Source organism: Cyclopterus lumpus, chromosome 5 (genome assembly GCF_009769545.1).
Source record: "Cyclopterus lumpus isolate fCycLum1 chromosome 5, fCycLum1.pri, whole genome shotgun sequence".
NCBI classification, from domain to species: domain Eukaryota; kingdom Metazoa; phylum Chordata; class Actinopteri; order Perciformes; family Cyclopteridae; genus Cyclopterus; species Cyclopterus lumpus.
In genome coordinates, this window is record NC_046970.1 from 15919077 (window position 1) to 15939122 (window position 20046).

General features: G+C 41.6%; 1 protein-coding gene across 1 annotated transcript in view; it reads right to left on the reverse strand.

Annotated features, from left to right (window-relative positions):
* The window catches only part of kcnb1 (potassium voltage-gated channel, Shab-related subfamily, member 1), a 23678-nt gene extending 5772 nt beyond the window's left edge, over window positions 1-17906 (reverse strand). The window contains exon 1 of the mRNA XM_034532261.1: window positions 17331-17906. Within this exon, the coding sequence (XP_034388152.1) occupies window positions 17331-17906 (576 nt within the window). The remainder of the gene's footprint in view (window positions 1-17330) is intronic.
* Window positions 17907-20046: the final 2140 nt, after the last annotated feature.

The following is a 20046-nucleotide window of genomic DNA, read 5'->3' on the forward strand; positions in this document are numbered from 1 at the left end:
CAGCTACTAAAGAATACAAGATATAATGCTGTATGTGTTTACTGAATAAGTGCTAGACAATATATTGACTAAGATCATCTGAGATTTTGGATATTGTAATATGGCATAAGAGTTGTCTTTTTGTGATAATAATTTTACCAAATGTCATTCTGTAAGTATATTTTAAAGCATCAATATTCAACCTTATATCGATATTGAGGTTTCTCTATAGTGCCCAACTTTACACTGAATCCTTTGGGGCTAATTGTTATTGACACCTTTTTCTTTTTTGTTTGTTAGCAAAAGGTTAACTATTAGCATTAATGTGGAGTTGTCTTTGTGGTCACACCACCAGTATTCACTTTTTTTATATACTTGAATTGGGTCTTTGGAAACCACAACAGGATTATTTTTGACTCTTTAGCCACTAAATGCACAACTATTTTTTTCACCAGTTAGTCGCTAACTTTGTCTGTATGCCGTTTGGTAGCGTGCAGTGGGTCTGTCTGGGATTTATTGCTGGAAACATCTGTTTTCTGAGGCTGGAAAGATCTGTTTTCTGTGGCTGGAAACAAGGTTGACGAGAGCGATGAGAGTGAACTAAACAGTTACGTTGTGTGTTGTGAAGCCAGTTGGATGATGCTGAAATCCTCTGTAAAGCTAGATGCAATTGCAGTGCTGTCCTAAAAAAATTATAGTGTGCTAATTTTCTTTGGGTTTCCTGATTAGCTCAGCTTTAAAGTGAGACATTGTAACTTTCACACAGCAGCCACTAAGGCTTTATTGCTTGCTTCTGAGTTCAACGTTTCGTTTGTAAGAGGGAGACTGTGTTTATTCTGCTTTCAAATGTCTCTGCACTATGTATGGTTGATTAGTCAGCTTAGGTTTGATTTAGTTGTTTATTTGGTTAAGCCACCTCTGGGTAGGTGCAGCTCAGGTTAGTGTTCTCATATTGTATTAAGTTCGGTGGTTTCCTCCCAAGTGACAGTTCAGGAACTCCCAGTGCTCCAACTGGCACCTTTCTCATTAGCAGCAACAGGAGTTGTGGAAACTCCTGTTGCTGTGAATCCCAAGACCATTGTGTGTTAACTCTGCAAGCACTCACCCAAGGGAAACACATTAGATATACCTAAAAATGACATGTAATACTCTTAAACTCCCACTTCACACTTAGATAGGCATGGACTGAAAAGGGTGTATTTATTTTTTGGGTGACTACATCCAGGTCTTGCTTTATCACTAAGATCCTCTGACTAGCTGACTTGCTTTCCCATCATCCCCTAAGCCACGTCCAAGGCCACAGGGATACCATGCCACACTCCCCGCCTCGACTGCCAGCCACTGTCACCATGACAACCCCCTTGAAGCACGACAGGAGGTGGCTAAGTAGACCTGCTTGTGAAAAGCAAGTCTGACAGAGTCTCCTTCTCTCCCTCCCTCCCTCCCTTTCTCCTTCCTTCTCTCTCTCCCTGATTTGTACCTTATTCAAAGCTCACCCAGCTTTGAACCACCCCCACTGCACGTCGTTGTTCTATCTCTAGCTTTTCCACTTACTTGTGTTAAATTGCCTTTTGTATTTCAGGTGATGTGCTGCCTTCTTCCCTTGCATTTTTAACATTGTTTTCTTTAATTTGAAAGAGTACTCAATTACCAATCTCCATCTTCAGGAGCAGATGTTTAAATTGTATGCCACACTTTAGCTGTTATATAATTATATTTGATTAACAGGCACCACAGAATCATAGAATTGATCTTCATCGAGATGTTATTGTCAGTGGTCGATAGTATGAGCGTTAAATAACGTGTAATAATTCACACCTCTGGTTCTGAATGTAGAGGGCTCTGCCTCCCTGCCTGTGAAAGAGATGGGGTTTCCATGGAGACGGGAGGAGACTGTGTCTTCCACATTTCCCCCAGCATGATAGCTTAAAACACACACAGGCAGTCTCCCCACCCTCCATCACTTCTGCTTGTAACTTTGAAAAGCAGAGCCTCATTAATCTGAACCTCCCACATCTTGCAAAACATGCATAAGTTGTTATTGTGGTTCTTCAAGGGGTGTACTGCCAGTTTAGCTTTTTATAAAAATGAACGGCTCTAACATTAAGGCGACTGCAGCTATTACTGTAAATGTGATATTTAAGAAATATTTGCTAAACTAATCTGCACATGTGTTGCAAAAGAAAGTCTGAAAGAAACATTAGCATGATAGATTATTAAGTATATTCCATATATTTGCTATACTCATTTGATGATGTAATTGTCATTAGATTGGATGTATAGGTGGTATTCAAAGTATCCTTGACGTTCAATAATACCTGCAAGCCTCTATATGTTGTAAGCTCTTATTTTTTCCAATGCTTCCCTTTAAAAGACTACGTACTTTGAGTCATATAAAAAGCAAGCCATGTTTGGGGCCTTCGTCAAAACTTTTCCCTAACTCATGCAGTGCTTGCATGCACAAAGTGCTCTACAACCCCATTCAGTAAACTACTAATGTAGGTAGGCAATCTATGCCTCGACCATCCATCTCCTGAATGAAGCACACCTCATCTCCTTTCCCTCTCAATTATTCATGCATTTCAGATGAAGAAGAGAATCCAGACTCAGCATCTATATTTAAACTCGGACTGGTCCATGGTGGCTGTATAAATAGAAACAGTATAGGGTTTGGTCTGGCACACCAAAGGAGGCTGTCTTCATCTGGAAAGAGATGAAAGACAGCTTAGTCAGTGTTGTGTTGGGGCATTTCTGGATCGAAGCAATATCATAGAGCAGTTATGGTTGGTAAGGGAATGTGTGGAAAATCCTTACCTGCTTCTGCTGTCCGTTAAATATCATACCATAAATCTCACATATCCCCATGGTAGTCTCCCCACCTCATAACATTACATGTACTTAGCAATGGTGAACAGTCACACCCTAACAAAGAAATCCCAAGGATCTTGTGTATGGCTCAGTAAATAAAGAAAGCAGTTATATAAGCAGGTCTACTACATTGTTCAGGGTTGTGAGCTATTGTCTAATAATTCATGTATGACGCAGTTACGCAGTCTATGATAGTTTATTTATTACAGAAACCAGCGAACGTCACAGTATGCCCTGTAGACAGCAGCACAGAAGGAGAATGTAAACATGAGCGAAGCATTGATTTGAAACGCAAAGAGAGATGCAGACAAAGAAAAGCACACAACACCCTTCTATAGACACACGTACACACAGTCAATCAACAATGATGCCTGAATAGAAGGCAGCTGCAATTCTCAGCATCACAGAAATGACAGTTGCCATGGTGATACTGACAGTGAACTTTTAAACATTTTAGTGACGGCATTGAGAAATAGAGAGAGAAAACGACTTTGACTAGAAGATGTGAATTTAGCATATTGTATTCACAGAGCAAGAGCAATACAAAGCAAAATTACTCTTAATCCTGAAGTCAAACACATGCTTTCTGCAGATATTCTTACTAGTGGCGTAACATTACACTGAGTCCATATTTCAGTTTGTGAGAGCTCAGTGGCCGTTCAGTATCACTGCTAATTCCTTTGAGTGCAAACCCTTGGCAACTGGACAGCTTATAATTGTTGTACTTCTATTGTATTGATCGTGTTATAATTTTTTTATAACAGCATGGTTCTGTACTGTACGCCATTCGCATGCGTCTTAAAATGTGTGGTTGACGCCAGCCATGCCACTTTCATCCTTTTATCCAAGGTGTTTGAGAGCTTGCGCTCCGGTCGTGCCTGTTGACAATGGAGATGGAGTTGCTGTAATTTACCAGTAAGCCTCACTGACTAAACTAAATAGTCAAAACAAAGATAAATAGATTGCCGGCACTGTAAATCCCTCACAGTAATCACAGTTTCATTTGTCTGGCATGTGAATGGCCTCTGCATGTCTAAGGCAAAAAGTAATCATCCTCACGAGGATATGAACTTTGTTGAAGACATGAAAATCAAGAAACGGCAAAATGAGAAAAAAATGTTGACATAATTGTTATTTGAGCAATAAAGTATGAAAGGCAGTACTGTATCGTCAATAGGGTGTTGTTAGGCCCAACGTGTATCTTGATTTCATCTACCCGTATATAATTAGTTCTAACATAATACTGTTTAGCTGCCTAGCTTACTTGGTGAAGCAAGACAGAGGTTACATTATTGTTTCATATTTTCAAATGGTATGTTTCACTTTTTTTATGGGCTGCACGGTGGTGTAGTGGCTAGCACTGTCGCCTCACAGCAAGAGGGCCGCGGGTTCAATTCCCGGTCGGAGCGGTCCTTCTGTGTGGAATTTGCATGTTCTCCCCGTGGCAGCGTGGGTTCTCTCTTCCTCCCACAGTCCAAAGACATGCTGCAGGTTAATTGATCTCTAAATTGCCCATAGGTGTGAATGTGAGAGTGAATGGTTGTATGTCCCTACATGTGCCCTCGATGGACTGGCGGCCTGTCCAGGGTGTCCCCTGCCTTCGCCCTATGTCAGCTGGGATAGGCTCCAGCGCCCCCGCGACCCTAATGAGGATAAGCGGTATTGAAAATGGATGGATGGATGTTTCACTTTTGACATTACTAAAGATAAGAAAAGATTAAAAACAAATTCTTAGCAAACAATTTCAAAGAACATTGAAAACAAAAAAAAATGGTGTCATGATGCATATGTGCAAGTGGTGTGCTTGAAAGTGTGTGTGCCTGTAGTAGTAGTAGTAGTAGTATTCATGGTCATTGTCCCAGGCCAGGTAAAAGTGCTCATCAAGGTGAAAGGCGTCTCGCACCAGTAGTCAAGTGCTCTCACCACTCTCAGAATCACCCGTGGGCTTGATGAAGGTTTCTCCTTCACTTTAGTGGATTCTATTTTTGCCTCTGCCCTTCACACTTCCCTCAAAGTCATTCCTTCCCTCACACCTCACCGCACAACCTGCACAGGGGAGTGAAACCCTCCAGTGAGGAAAGCTACGAGTGGAGCAGCCTCTGGACCTGAGAGTACTGATTTATAGACCCTGTTATTCTGTGCACACATAAGTAGTTGATTATTGAAAATGGTGTGCAGGGGGTTTCATATCACAGTAATGGATACATGGCTGCATGTCTGCACGGCCACAGCCAGCAGCTGCCTCAGGGCCAATCTGCTGTGTTGCATGTGGAAGAAATGGTGAAACAAAAAAGGAAGAAATCACATAGATCTGGTATGTCCAATAAATTGCCTAGCCCAGACATAAAAGGTCATGATATACTCCTCAGAGGACACCAAACCTCCACTCAGAGTATATATAACATTCAATGAGGGTTAACTGACTGAAGTGGTTATTTTCTACTTCATGTCGGATCATATACGTATCCATCAGCAGTGTGCCTCTTCACCAACTGAGCCCCCATGATGGGCCTGACTGAGTAGGTTATTTTCACATTGTAGTGACTGATACCTATATACATGGCAGATAGTATTTATAGTTTGCAGTTAAAATGTTAAAAACAAAACCAATTAATTGTACATTTTCTTCTATGCTCTATTCTCAATGGGACTACTGTTTTGGAAAAGGGTAGTAGCATTGTGCTTATTTACCTCACCTTCATTGAGACGGAGGATAACATTATTTAGCCATGCTAACTTTCCAGGGTTGTGAAATCTAAAACAATTTTCACTTTGGATAGTTTTTCCCTGCTGAAAAGGGAATATTGTTTCTCAAACAACGTCAGGGTTGAAAAATATAATTCGTAATTATATGTATGATTCAATAGCTCATACTTGTAAGTCTATGATACTACTACCACTACTACGACTAATACTACTACTAAACTCCAACACTGCCAAGGTCTCCCTTTTACATAGAGGAAACACAAATAATATGGCTTCACATTGAGGAGGTGCAGGTGCTTCACTGTTATTTGTTATTATGATGCATGTTGCTGTGCAAAACATTGACATTATGGTATTATTATTATTATTATTATTAAGGTATTACATAAACCCTTTTTGTTCATGATCAAATTGCTTTAATAGCCTTTTTCAAAATGCTTAATTCATTTCTGATTATTTTTACAACTCAGGATGATAATTAATTTAGAAAAGATGGGCCTTCAATGCTGAACTTTTGTTCCTGCTCTCATAGCAGAAACAAAATGCTAAATGGATGCTTTTGTTCTTTTAGCCTTTGGGAATGTGGGATGTTGTAACGCATAGCTTCGTCCTTTAGAATTTAATCTGGTCCGAAGGCAACCACAAACTCAAATGGCTGATGCTCTCCGTGAAAGTGATTATCAAAGTTTCTCCCTCCAATCACTAAATTGTTTTCTTTAATGAATATATCATTTCTAGGGCGTACATGGTCTATATTAGAGCAGCAGGAGAATGACAGGAAAGGGTGGAGAGAGAGGTGATGACACGCAGCAAAGGGCCGCGGATCGGAATTGAACTCGAGCCGCCGCCAAGGACAACCAATAACTACTTGTTTTGAAGGTTCAACTTTTTCCAGGATGGTAGGAGTTGTACTATTTTCATGTTGTACATTGTCATGTTATTGAATAAATAATATATAATTAGTAGTCAGGACAATTAATTAAGTATTTTATTAATACGTTTAACCATGCATTTTATAGCTGTAATAACACAGAATCTGTGTATACAATCAGAATAAAAAGTTAAATGCTTCTGGTTTTGTGATTCAAATATGTTGTTTTTTCATAACGCAGCAATATGTATGTGTGTTACAAATGTCCAAAATAGCATGACCTAAATTTCACTGTGACAATGAACAGTCCCCAACTTGCCAGATCTCCTGATGTATTGCCGTTTTCTCTCCCACAGTCTCTGCTCCTCAGCCTTCGTCCTCTTGGGGACAGTGAAGTCTTAGTGTCGTTCACTCAACTCTAATATGATTGAACAAAGAAGCAGTCCTTATTAAACCTATTCTGCAGCAGAAACATACCCAAACTGTCTCCAGTGCAAGCCAGAAAAGCTGAGATGCCACTTCAAATCCTGAACTATCCAATGAAAAATGCATGACATGACTTGTAAAATACTCACAAACACAACTCCACAACTAGAGAATCAGACCTCTGCACATTAACAGTGAATGAGTGTTGAAATATTTAGCCCAATATTAAAACAGATGCCAAATAATCCCAAACTCTTTCCAAAACATCCATCCAATAATAACTAATTATATGATATCAATCAAAGAAACAGTGAAACAATAGCATTACTGATGATCATAATCTTTACAATCCTTCCTTGGTCTCTAAATAATTGGGTCTGCACTAATGTACCCCGAACGCATCAAATGATAATCACAACTGTCAATGTGTTTTTTTAATCACCTCCGTTCCCTTGTTTGTTTATTTGGTTATGTGACGCAATCAGAGTGAAATTTGCTGTACAACATTTTTTCTCAAAAGAAGAAACGCTCCTTCAGTTAATTCGTTTAAAACAGATTTTAAATTCTTTTCACCAAAGGGTATTTTGTATAATTATAGATCTGAGTATAGTGTGCAATTACTTTTTGCATTGTTTGTTTGTAGTAGTTTGAGAGTCTGACGTACATCATGTACTAGAACATTTTCAAATAAATGTCATGTGTATTTATATACATGATATACCGCTATAGACAATAATTGTGATATTCCCAAAAATAAATATTGATATCATGTTAAAGGAACTCCTCCTATGAATTGCCACCTTAACGTGGTGGAGGAGTTTGAGTGGCTCAGTGATCCTGGGAGCTATGTTGTCCGGGGCATCAGCCCCTGGTAGGGTCTCCCAAGGCAAACAGGTCTCGGGGGAGAGCCCAAACTAAGAGCGGTTCAATAAACCCTGATGAATAGCAGCCCACGGACTGAAGCTACCTTGCCCGGACAACGGAAACCGGGGCACCCTCCCAGAGCCAGACCCAGGAGGGGAGCTCGTCGGCGAGCGTCTGGTCGCCGGGCTTTCGCCCATGGGGCCCGGTCAGGCTCAGCCCGAAAAAACATCATGGAGCAGCAGTCACCCTGTGGACCCACCACCCGCAGGGAGAATTATCGGGGTCGGGTGCTATGTAGACCGGGCGGCGGGCCAGGCGGGAGACCTGGGCGGGCGGATTGTCGGCGGCATAGACTAGCTCTAGGGACGTGGAACGTCACCTCACTAGCGGGGAAAGAGCCGGAGCTGGTGCAGGAGGTGGAGCGGTACCAGCTAGATATAGTTGGGCTCACCTCCACGCACAGCATGGGCTCTGGAACCAAGCTCCTGGAGAAGGGTTGGACTTTGTCCTTTTCTGGAGTTGCCCAGGGTGAGAGGCGCCGGGCGGGAGTGGGGATACTCACGAGCCCCCGGCTGAGCGCCGCTGTGTTGGAGTTTTCCCCGGGGAACGAGATGGTCGCCTCCCTGCGCCTACGGGTTGCGGGGAGTAAGGCTCTCACTGTTGTTTGTGCTTATGCACCGAACAGCATTTCGGAGTATCCGGCCTTCTTGGAGTCGGTGGGAGGGGTCCTGGAAAGGGCGCCGCCCGCCGACTCCATAGTTCTCCTGGGAGACTTCAACGCTCACGTGGGCAATGACAGAGAAACCTGGCGGGGCGTGATTGGGAGGAACGGCTTGCCCGATCTGAACCCGAATGGTGTTTTGTTGTTGGACTTCTGTGCTAGCCACAGTTTGTCCATAACGAAAACCATGTTCGAACATAAGGTGGCTCATAAGTGTACCTGGTACCAGAACACCTTAGGCTGGAGATCAATGATCGACTTTGTAATCGTATCATCTGATCTGCGGCCGTATGTCTTGGACACTCGGGTGAAGAGAGGAGCAGAGCTGTCAACTGATCACCACCTGGTGGTGAGTTGGATCAGATGGCGGGGGAGTCAGCTAGAAAGACCTGGCAAGCCCAAACGTGTAGTGAGGGTGAACTGGGAACGTCCGGCAGAGGATCCTGTCCGGGAGGTCTTCAACTCCCACCTCCGGAAGAACTTCTCACAAATCCCAAGGGAGGCTGGGGACATGGAATCCGAGTGGACCTTGTTCAAAGCCTCTATTGTGGACGCGGTTGCTCAGGAAGGGAAAGCAGGGTCTACCCCAGGCTGTTCTCAGCAGGGGGGGGAAATTGCTGACCCGGACTGGGGACATCGTCGGGCGGTGGAAAGAGCACTTTGAGGAACTCCTAAACCCGGCCAACATGTCCCCCGGAGAGGGGGCAGCACCGGAAGACTTTGGGGTGGATTCACCCATATCCCTGGCAGAGGTCGCTAAGGTAGTCAAAAAGCTCCTTGGTGGCAAGGCGCCAGGGGTGGATGAGATCCGCCCTGAGATGCTGAAAGCGCTGGACATTGTTGGGCTGTCTTGGTTGACACGCCTTTTCAGTGTCGCATGGGGGTCGGGAACAGTGCCCATGGACTGGCAGACCGGGGTGGTGGTTCCCATCTTCAAGAAGGGGGACCGGAGAGTGTGCTCGAACTATCGTGGTATCACACTGCTCAGCCTCCCGGGAAAAGCTTATGCCAGGGTGCTGGAAAGGAGGCTCCGACCGCTTGTCGAACCTCGGGATCGCCTCTCTGCTGTTCGCGGATGATGTGGTCCTGTTTGCCTCCTCGGACCGTGACCTCCAGCATTGTGACCACTGGGGCGTTTTGCAGCCGAGTGCGAAATGGCAGGGATGAGAGTTAGCACCTCCAAATCTGAGGCCATGGTGCTCTGCCGGAAAGCGGCGGATTGCTCCCTCCAGGTGGGGACAAACTGCCTACCCCAAGCGAAGGAGTTCAAGTATCTCGGGGTCTTGTTCACGAGTGAGGGTAAGGTGGAGCGGGAGATCGACAGGCGGATCGGTGCGGCTGCAGCAGTAAAACAGGCGCTGTACCGGTCCGTCTTGGTGAAGAGGGAGCTGAGCCGGAAGGCAAAGCTCTCCATTTACTGGTTGGTCTACGTTCCAACCCTCACCTATGGTCACGAACTCTGGGTCGTGACCGAAAGAACGAGATCTCGGATACAAGCGGCCGAAATGAGCTTCCTCCGTAGGGTGGCCGGGCTCAGCCTTAGAGATAGGGTAAGGAGCTCGGACATCAGGGGGGAGCTTGGAGTCGAGTCGCTGCTCCTTCGTGTCGAAAGGAGTCAGCTGAGGTGGTTCGGGCATCTAGTCAGGATGCCTCCTGGACGCCTCCCATTAGAGGTTTTCCGGGCACGTCCAACTGGTAGGAGGCCCCGGGGAAGACCGAGGACACGCTGGAGGGATTATATCTCCCGGCTGGCCTTGGAACGCCTCGGGATCCCCCAGAATGAGCTGGAAAGTGTTGCGGGTGAGAGGGAAGCCTGGGTCGGCCTGCTGAACCTGCTGCCACCGCGACCCGACCCTGGATAAGCGGGTGATAATGGATGGATGGATGGATGTTAAAGGAAGTATTGGTGATCTTCTTAAAATACATTTTTGATATGTTTGTTGAAATGCTCAGACAAAAAAATTGGGGAAATAAATCTGTTATCTGCAGGGATATTAAGCCTGTATAATCATTTAATTTGGCCCAAATGGGCCTGAGAATGAGAACCTATCTGCTGGCCTGCCCCAGCACTCATAACAGTTGTTAGAAAGAAAGAAATAAGAAATGTACACTTATTTATCCCTGTGGGGAAATTCTTCTCTGCATTTGACACATCCTTAGTTATTAGTTATTATGGAGCAGTGGGCTGCAGTCAAGCGCCTGGGGAGCTCGGGGTTCAGTGGACATGCAAACTATGGGGAGAACGAGAAGAGCGGGGATCAAACCGGGTACCTTGCGTCCACTCTCCCCACTGAGCTATTGCCGTTAGTACTAACAAAATCCATGTTCGTTGTTTGTGCTCATTATGATGTGTTCACGTTCATAATGATGATTTTAGGGGAGTGGCTTTGGAGGCAGACCTAAAGGGAGGATGCCAGTGTTAGAGACTTGGCAACTTGCTTGCTAGATTTATCGACTTTTGAATCCAGTGCTGCCATCTACTGATTATTGGAAAAGAGATTATTGGAAAAGAGTATAATCTTGCTAGTTTCTCATGATTACCAACCCTAGCTTTAATACACATGTTAATATACCTAATCTTGTGTAAATAATCTAATGACTCTTAAATCAGTACTGTTTATTTCTGTTTTCCCTTTGCCCTTTGCTGGATGTGTAAATAGGAAACTGTTTGCTAACACGTTCACAATATCAAATGTATACACTGATGATACTTTAATCTTGTATTTACAGATGGTTCCACTACCCCTTAGTTGCCAAAAAAATGCTTGTTTAAGTTTCTGAGATCAAATTGTCAAATTTCACCAAAGGTATTTGGGTACCACCTGTCAAACGCTCATTGATTCGCCCACAAAGATGATCCAATCTTCACCATATGTGAAGAAAATATACTCTTGATTAGCCTCCATTATGGAAAATAAACAAAACTGTGGTTCTCCAAAGTGTTGAAATGAGGATGCAGGATACGGAAGGCAGCCAGCTTTTAAGATCATGATCATAATTGCTCAACAGATACACAAAACCCTCAACTTGCCTCCCTCCATCTGGTTAAAACTTAAGTCCCGTTCTGGCTCATAATTATGGATGCCCATTTCCACCAGTAAAAGAAAAAAATAAGCTGTGATAATAAAAATATCTAAATAATAAAAATATCTATAATAAATCGAAATGAGATAAAAAGTCATAATTGCGAGATAAAAAGTCATCATTATTATTATTACTACTACTTAGTCGACTTTCTATCTCATAATTATGACTCACTATCCCTTAATTTCGACTTTCTATGTCATAATAATGACTATCTCACAAATATGAATTTTTTTATCTCATTTCGATTTAACATGGGGATATTTTTGTGATCACAGCAAAAAAAATTGTTACTTTCGGAAAAGAAATACTGCATTTCAACATTATTCCAAGAATGTGGTCTTGTCAATTTCAGCTGGTAAAATCAACTAATTCGAGTTTGGTTTAAAATGTCCTCTGTTATGAGTGAAATAACAGCTCAGCTTCCTACACTTTTGTCTTGGTGTAGGCTCTGTTATTTCAATGTCACAGTTTTTCATGAAACATTTTTGTATACATAGCAGTGATTTCAGAAGCAACATTAATTCATCTAAAAAATGGTCTATTCTGAATGTCAGCCAAAATCTCCTGTGGTTTTCAGTCTCAGTAGAGGGAGAGATTCTTAATCATAAGAATCAATCATGAACTGTGTTTCACTACATTAGATACGATACAATCTTCACAAGTATAGATGTGAGTGAGTGCATGGTTGTGTACTCTTAACAGTGACAACACAATTGGTCATAGGTGAGAGCTGTTAATCAATTCCTTTGCTCTTCCCTGACAGGCAGACAGAGCGACTGGCACGAAAGCAATCGTTGAGGCACTCAATCTACGCATGATGAAAGTCTCCATGTTCCCAACATATATCTCAACACCACACAGACGACATTGACAAATAACCTGCAATATGAAGTATGATATTTCCCTGCAAATCCCCTATCAAACTCAAATGTGTGACTTCAGTGTTGCACTGATTGTATTCAGTCACTCACTAGATTCCTGCCAGAGAGCCCAGCAATATGGCCAGGCTTACAGCAGCAACGTACTGTTGGTGTGGACTCTGGGAAACGTTAAGTAAAATTAACCTTTTTGTAACTTCAGTTGTTAGTCACGTGATTTGTTTGTCCCTCTAGTAGCGTTAGTCGGTCAAGTTAACATCAACCACACTCTTTTCCTTAACCTAACTCAGTGGTTTTGTTGCCTAAACCTAACTCTCTGTGAAGACGGACCTTTATATTGAAAAGACACTATGCATGTAACAAGCGTTTATTGACATGCTGTCATTGACGTACAAAACTGGCATTGGTTACATAAAGCATTATAGTATGAGGCTTAGGAGCACTGACCAAGCGTCGTTTTCTGACGCATTTGTGTGAGAATGTGTTGAAATGTCTGGCTTAACATCATCAAGTTTTTAAAGATATTTGGGCATTTGATGTCATGAAGTATTAGTTTGATGGCTGGAGTTATTGGATTGCACACGGTTTCGTTGGATCACCTGAGAGAAGAAAAGTATTTAAACAGAAAACAACAGTGTGCCAAGAAAGCAGTGACAACAGAGCAGTTTATGTTATAGAGGTATGAAGTTAAGTTGTACCCTTAAGACTGACTCAAGTTTCCAGGTGATGTGGGAAAGCAGAGCGATAAATCTATCTAAATAAATACATTTAGACTATCTGTCAAAAGACAGTCATTAGCGGCATTGACAAGGCGGTCTCAGTGCATTGTCTGTAAAACCTGACTTTTAAAACAATTCAGGGCTGAACCTGTGCCCCTTTCCCAAATGAAGCCGTCTTTCCAGACACCAAAAAGAAGTAATGAGGACTGCCTCTCCGACTTCTGCAAAATGATTTATTGGATTTTTGCAAAATGGGAATTGGTCTTTCATGCAGGTAGGTCTGTCTGCCTCGGGTCCACAGTACTACACAACACACCTACTACAAGTAGCCCTCAAACCGGTCGCAGTTCGGTTCGATTTGGGCACCAAAACAACTTCATGGTTTGTGTGTTGATTCCTTTCATGACTCTAGATGACCCAGTCCCTGAATTGGGACACAGCATTCTAGTTATGATATGATTTCCTATATAGTACACATTATCATCCATTTGACTGACTGAGCCTTTTCCAGCTGTTAGGAATAGTGATTGATTCTAGTCTGGTTGCTTTGTGTCTTGAATTCTGCTGCAGACTGATTTATGAGTAGGAATGTGGCCAAACTGCATGTATATGTCATCTTAAGTGTGACATAATTGGAGCATAATTTAAATGTGTTGCCTGCCATCAGATGCACAATACACACGGACAGAACAGGAACTGGTAATTACAATGTTTGGATTCACGGAGGAAAAAATGACAGAAACGTTCATGTTTGGTTTCTTCTGTAAATTGGTTGAAAGCATACTGGATTACAGAATCTTTAAAAAAAATGTCGGTAAAAATATCTCAAATGCAATATGTTAAATACTTAAATAATACATGTACTGAGAGAGGGAAATATTTTGAACGATTTCCAAATTCCAATTTTTACTCTTACTTTGGTCGCCTAATAATTTATAAATAAATGTAGTCTCATCACTACTTTAATCGCTCACTAAGTTAATGTTTTTGTTTTGGAAGTGAAGAACGATTATTTGCTTGTTACATGATATTCTCAGCACCAAATAATGGTGACGTCCAATAGTTCTGGTAATATTTAGTATTATTATTGACAAGAAAGCATCCAAATTACACATGGCATAACATAAATGCCACTACAGATGGAAAAGGGCTTTTCTTTCAATCTGACTGTTACACACTGCTTTTCCAGCAGACAGACACAATCTTATTTTATGGTGACTCAAATATGATTTGAGCGAGAGACAGACAATGCTGTGGCTTACAAAGAATGCAAACAGAGAAGGAATCTTCAAATTGGGCCCGGAGTCTCCTGGAGAATAATTAACGTGACATTTCCCTGACATTTAGTGGGAAGTATAGTGGAGGAGCCTCAAGAGGGGAGGAAGGAAGCCGAGATATGAGCCAGTGAGGTATAAGAGAGAGGAAGGATGACGGTGCAGAATGAGCACAGGATTTTTCCCTGCATATATATCTTAACAAATAATTCAGTTACTACGTGCTTTCTTGTGTTGCTCTGTGCGGACATTAAAATATGGAAACTAAGCAGGGGTGCACTTACACACACACACAGAAACACAAATAGACTTACTCTAATGTTCAATACCCACTCCTTCAGTGATGATAAAATTTTACTTTTTTTGCTTGGTAACCATTTGTTTTGTGATCAACTCTACAATTCACCATCTGTTTATGAGCTGTACGACACACATTTCAATCTATGACCTGAGATAGGAGCACACAGCTGATGAACATTGGGACAATCTGTGGTCGGAGCTGGACCGCTCGACAAGCCCACAGTGTGGTGCAGACTATAAAAAAGACTAAGACAATACATCAACCCCTATCAATGCTTTTAGTAGTTTGGTCTGTGGTTTCACAATGCCCTTTTAAGCTAATTAGAAATTAGTAAACTCTGCCTCTTGTGTCAAGGTTGCTTTTTTTCTGGCACGCCATCTTCCGCTACAGGCTCATAATGATGCCTGGAGAAGAGATGATGAAGACTTTTTAAAATGGTAAGCAAGCACTGCACCCACTCATCAATTGGTTGTTATTGAGAGCTATAGATTACCAGGAAACAATATGCACAAGCACTTTGCTGTGTCATTATTCAATGGGAAGATCACGCATCTTTGTGAAGTACTTCAAAACTGTTCTCCGGTGATGTTTTGATAAATTGCAGATATCACGGTGCTATAATGGAGACAGCAGCATATGGCCGACTCAGAGTGATCATCTCCTTTTTCTAGGCTACTGCACTTCCTTAGCTCGAACACAATAAACATTGATTTTACACCTCTTTAATTCCTTTGAAGAAGACGTTTTACTGACAGACTCGCAGCACTCATCTTCTCTCTCTGTCTGTTTGTGGGGTGGCGCTGACAGTTCTCAGCAAACCCTCACCGCAAAGCATCAGCCAGCACACACTGCTAATAGTTTCAATTGCTACACATTTCCCAAACAAGGCCCTCCTCTCCCTTTAAACATTGCGTGGAAAAGCGACGGCACCCTCTCTAATCCCTTTAAGCCAATGCAGAAGAGGGTGATCAAAGGCCGCTCATGTTCAACACTGCTGTGGTCTCCCAGGTTACCGCTGCGGGCCCACTCTTTTTGCAAAGACTAAAGGTGAGCACGCTATGGCATACCTTTAAAGATAAGGAAATATTGTGCAGAAGGATGATAACCTTGACATCCAATTATGACATTCATCACAGAGATGTTACAAACAAAATGCTGAGTTCCTCAATTATACTGAAGATAATTGCTTTTTATTACTCTTGCTGTTGTTATTTTTACTTGTTTTTCATTTCTGTATATATGTTCTATCTGTTGTGAAAAGACAAAAAAGAAAGTGTAAAAATTGCTCAGTTAAAGTTATAAGTCTGACAACTTATAACTTTAACTGACATAATTATGAGATAAACTAAACAGTTACAAACTAACTTTTTCTGTCTGGGTAACACTTAACTTTTACTGTAGTTGTATATTTAAATATTTACAATAATGCCACATCACAACCACCTTCTATCGATAAGAAAATGCTCCTTCCACGCATTGATTAATGCAAATAATTCAAATAATTCAAAATCATTTCTGGTGTCTTGTTCATGTGCACAAAGATCTAATTCAATATCCTAGCCTGCAGTATATCTCAAATTAAATTGGCTCAGGATAATGGGGTTCTCACAAACAAACAACATCCAGAAGACAAACTAAATCATTTACCTGTATGTATTTCATCTTGTAAGCAATACATCTAAATGATATTTGAATGATTTACTGGATTCACTGGACGACCACTTCAAATGGCGAGACAAAGCGTACGCATGCATGTGTGCATATCTGGATGCTGCTATCTGTGTGAATATCTGTATGTGTTTGAGGAAGTTTTTGATGAGTGTGTATATGATCAGGTAGCTCACATGTTTTCAAAAGCGAGTTAATGATTTGGCAATGACCTTTTGTTACAAATCTGGTAATAAGAGTATAACAGGAGATACAGAAAAGGAATCTTGTGTCAAAACTTAAAGATGCATCCAAAGAGCTGCTTTCACTGTGAGACGAAGACATGTTTTTTTCCTAGAACAACAATAATGGTATATGATAGCACACAAATCCACACTGATGAATTACATCCGCTGGCTGGCTTCTTCTATAATTTCCATTCTTTACTTTGTGTCAAAACATGAGTAAACATCAAAGCACAACTCACAGAGGTGTCCTGATTGACTAATTTCGTGCAACTGTAAAGGTCTGAAAATAGCAAATTGTTATAGGTGCAAGGAGGCTCTTGCTTGATTTGCTCTTTTCTTGCGTCTCGGTGTGATCGGCCCGAAAGGCAATTACTTACTTCACAAGAAGGACCTAATCATGTATCAATATGTAAAAGTATGCTAGCCATGCTAGCAACTCTGTGAGGCTGTATTTGGATACATTGGGGCCTTGAGCTAATTGCTAATGTCTGCATGCTAATATGCTCACAATGACAATGCTGATGCAGGTATAATAATTATCATGTTCATCATTTTAGTTTTGCTTGTTTGCAAGCTCACATTTGTTCATTTGCACTAAGAACAATGGTAATGTCATTAGTTTTGCAGGGTGCACATTTGTTTGTTTGTTTGTGTGTGCCTATACAAATCATCATATTCGTGGATGTTTGCTCCAATCAATCTCCACCTCATCTCTTACACCCTTCATCCAAAGACGGTTACCTTTGCTGCAACAGATGAGCTGGGCTTTTCCAGGAGGTCCCAAAGCTTTTTTCGTTTTTCGGCACAGCAAGTGTTGTCAAATTCTTCTCCCTCTCTGTCCTTCATATTGTCGGCCTCCCGTTTGAGCTCCTCATTCATTTGCTCTTTCTTCTGGTGGTACCTCGCCTGGCAACACGACTCCAGGTAGATTTCGTCAATGCCCCAGTAGTCGAGTTCTTGACTGAACGACAGGGCGCACATTTCTTCCATCATGTGCAGCTTACCCGTGCGGTAGAAGTTCAGAATTGACGTAAACGCCCCTGGATGTCGATCAAAAAAGTACTCATTCTCCTCAAGGTTGTAGTCATCACACACTTCCATCAGAGAGTCATGGATGTTGCAATCTCTTAACTTTCCCAAACGTGTTCGTGGTAGCCTATCTAATGTTCGCCACAAAACCTCATGTGGGAGACCCCCAACATTCAGCCGGACTCTTCGGAAACATGACTTGCTGCGAACGATGTCCACCGATTCAGGTGGCAGCGATGATGTTGAGTGGGAGCCGGCTTTATTTAACTCTGGCAAGGATTTCTCCATGATGACTTTAAATTGAGGAATCAGGCAAACATCCAGGGCTATGGACTACAGTTGGTCCTGTTTTCTTTCATAATTGTATCTAAAGGATTAAAAAACAAACATTAGGAAATCGTTAGTATTCTAGGGTTAGCCCCAAATTTCCATCATCTGACTTGGTGATAAAAGATTTGGGCCTGGGCCCCAGGGGTAGTTTATAGCAGTGGTTCTTAACCTGGGAGTCAGGACTCAAGGGTTTGACCGGTTACAAGAAAGATTTCAAAAGAAAGTGAAAAAATAGAAATATATAACCAATTGATTATACGGAATCCTAATTTTTGTCTTTTTATTGTGAAGTATTGGATGCGTTCACCTCTGAAACAATCCAAGAGAGCAAAAATCAATCTTTGGTTAAACGGCTCACAGCTCATGTCCACACCACAAGCGAAAGCCACTGCTTTCAAGCTGTGGTATTTTTAAAATCCTGGTCCTACCTGGTTTGTCGCGCTCATCCCTGATTAGATTGATAGATTGAATATTGGCAAGTAACTGCAAGGTCCTCAAGACCAGATTTCAAAAGAACTGGTTTAAAGGGCTGAAGTGAAATAGAATATAGCTCGATAGCTCATTTCAAGACATTTCAGGCTTGTTATTATCACCACATCTGCAGTATCATCTTGCTTGAATTATTTTTAATCAAATTCCTCAACAGTAAATCTAAACCTAGATGGGGGTTCTTGAGACGTTTTTTAGGGTTGAAAATCACTGTTTCTAAGGATCCAGGGCAGTGAAATAAAGGACAGAATAATTGTATTACCATTAGTTTATGATAGATAGAGTTCAAAGTGTGTTCTACTTCTATTCTATTTATATGATCGTATTCCATATAATTTTTATTCTTTCCAGAGTAAAGTTGAGTCTGGAAAAAAATTATTTCTATTGACTTAGTCAACAATAAATATACCCTCAAATTATGATTCTTCAGATGGCTCACATCTGTTAGGAGCTAAGAAATTTAAACATATTTAATTAATATTTTTTTGTCATTAGCAAAATAGTTATAGATACAAGGTTAATTGAATGTTAGAACCAGTAGGGAATTTAAGACAATAATTCATAATCGTTGTTTTAAAAGGGCCATGGGGAGAGAAACAGATCAATTATATTGGGCATTATTATCTGTCTAAGTTATAAAGTAATTGTTTAGTTAAAAATAAATATACCATCAGACTCAGATTCGTGTCCTGAATCAACAATAAACATACCCTAAGATGTGGGTTCTTGAGATGACTCACGCCAATAGTTTGCAGATTCACACATGTATATTTATGGCAAACAAGAACAATATTCACATGAATAACACCTTGTTGAATATACTTCCCACTAGAACTTTAGAACAAACTTGCACTGAACTATTTGTATGGTATAGGTCTCTATGGTGACCGATACGATATTATTATCATTAATAAAATATTAATAGTATTTGGTTGATCACTGCTCATGGGACGCCCATGCAGCCCTGTGGGTGGGGACGCAGAACACCACCGCGATGAGTCTGGTACAAAGTGAGCGCTGTCCACTCTAATGGTGCTAAAGCACCAGGAAGCGCTGTTCACTCCCTACATCACGGCGAGCTCCCTTAGGGAAGGCAGGCTGACACTGAGAAGAAACATATACAGACTACATCATCTCCTGACAAAAGATGTCCAACGTGTTATCTTTCATCTCTGACTGTAGACGTGGCATGAAGTGCGCAATTGTACAAGCTTTTAATTAATTGTGTATATGCCTGTGTGATGAGAGCGTGGAAACTCACACCACCTCGGGGCCTGCAGATGTGATCATTGATAGCTGTCACACAAAGTTTCTAACACTTCGCAAACACAATTAGCACCGAGCATTACGTCAACATACATTACAAAGCAAATAAATAAAAAAACATGAACACGGGAGGTATACTGGAGGATGGAGCCATTGTTATGTTGGTTTTTGCACAAGCACTAACAGGCTGCGGGGAAGCAGTACAAATAAATGTTAATTTGAAGAAGCCTCCACCCTGCGGGTTTCTCCTGAAGTCAATGCTTATATAAAATAATTTAGCATTAAGCCACTAGACATTATTCATCCCTGTCTTCACACTGTACTGTTGTGCGCAGCTACATTG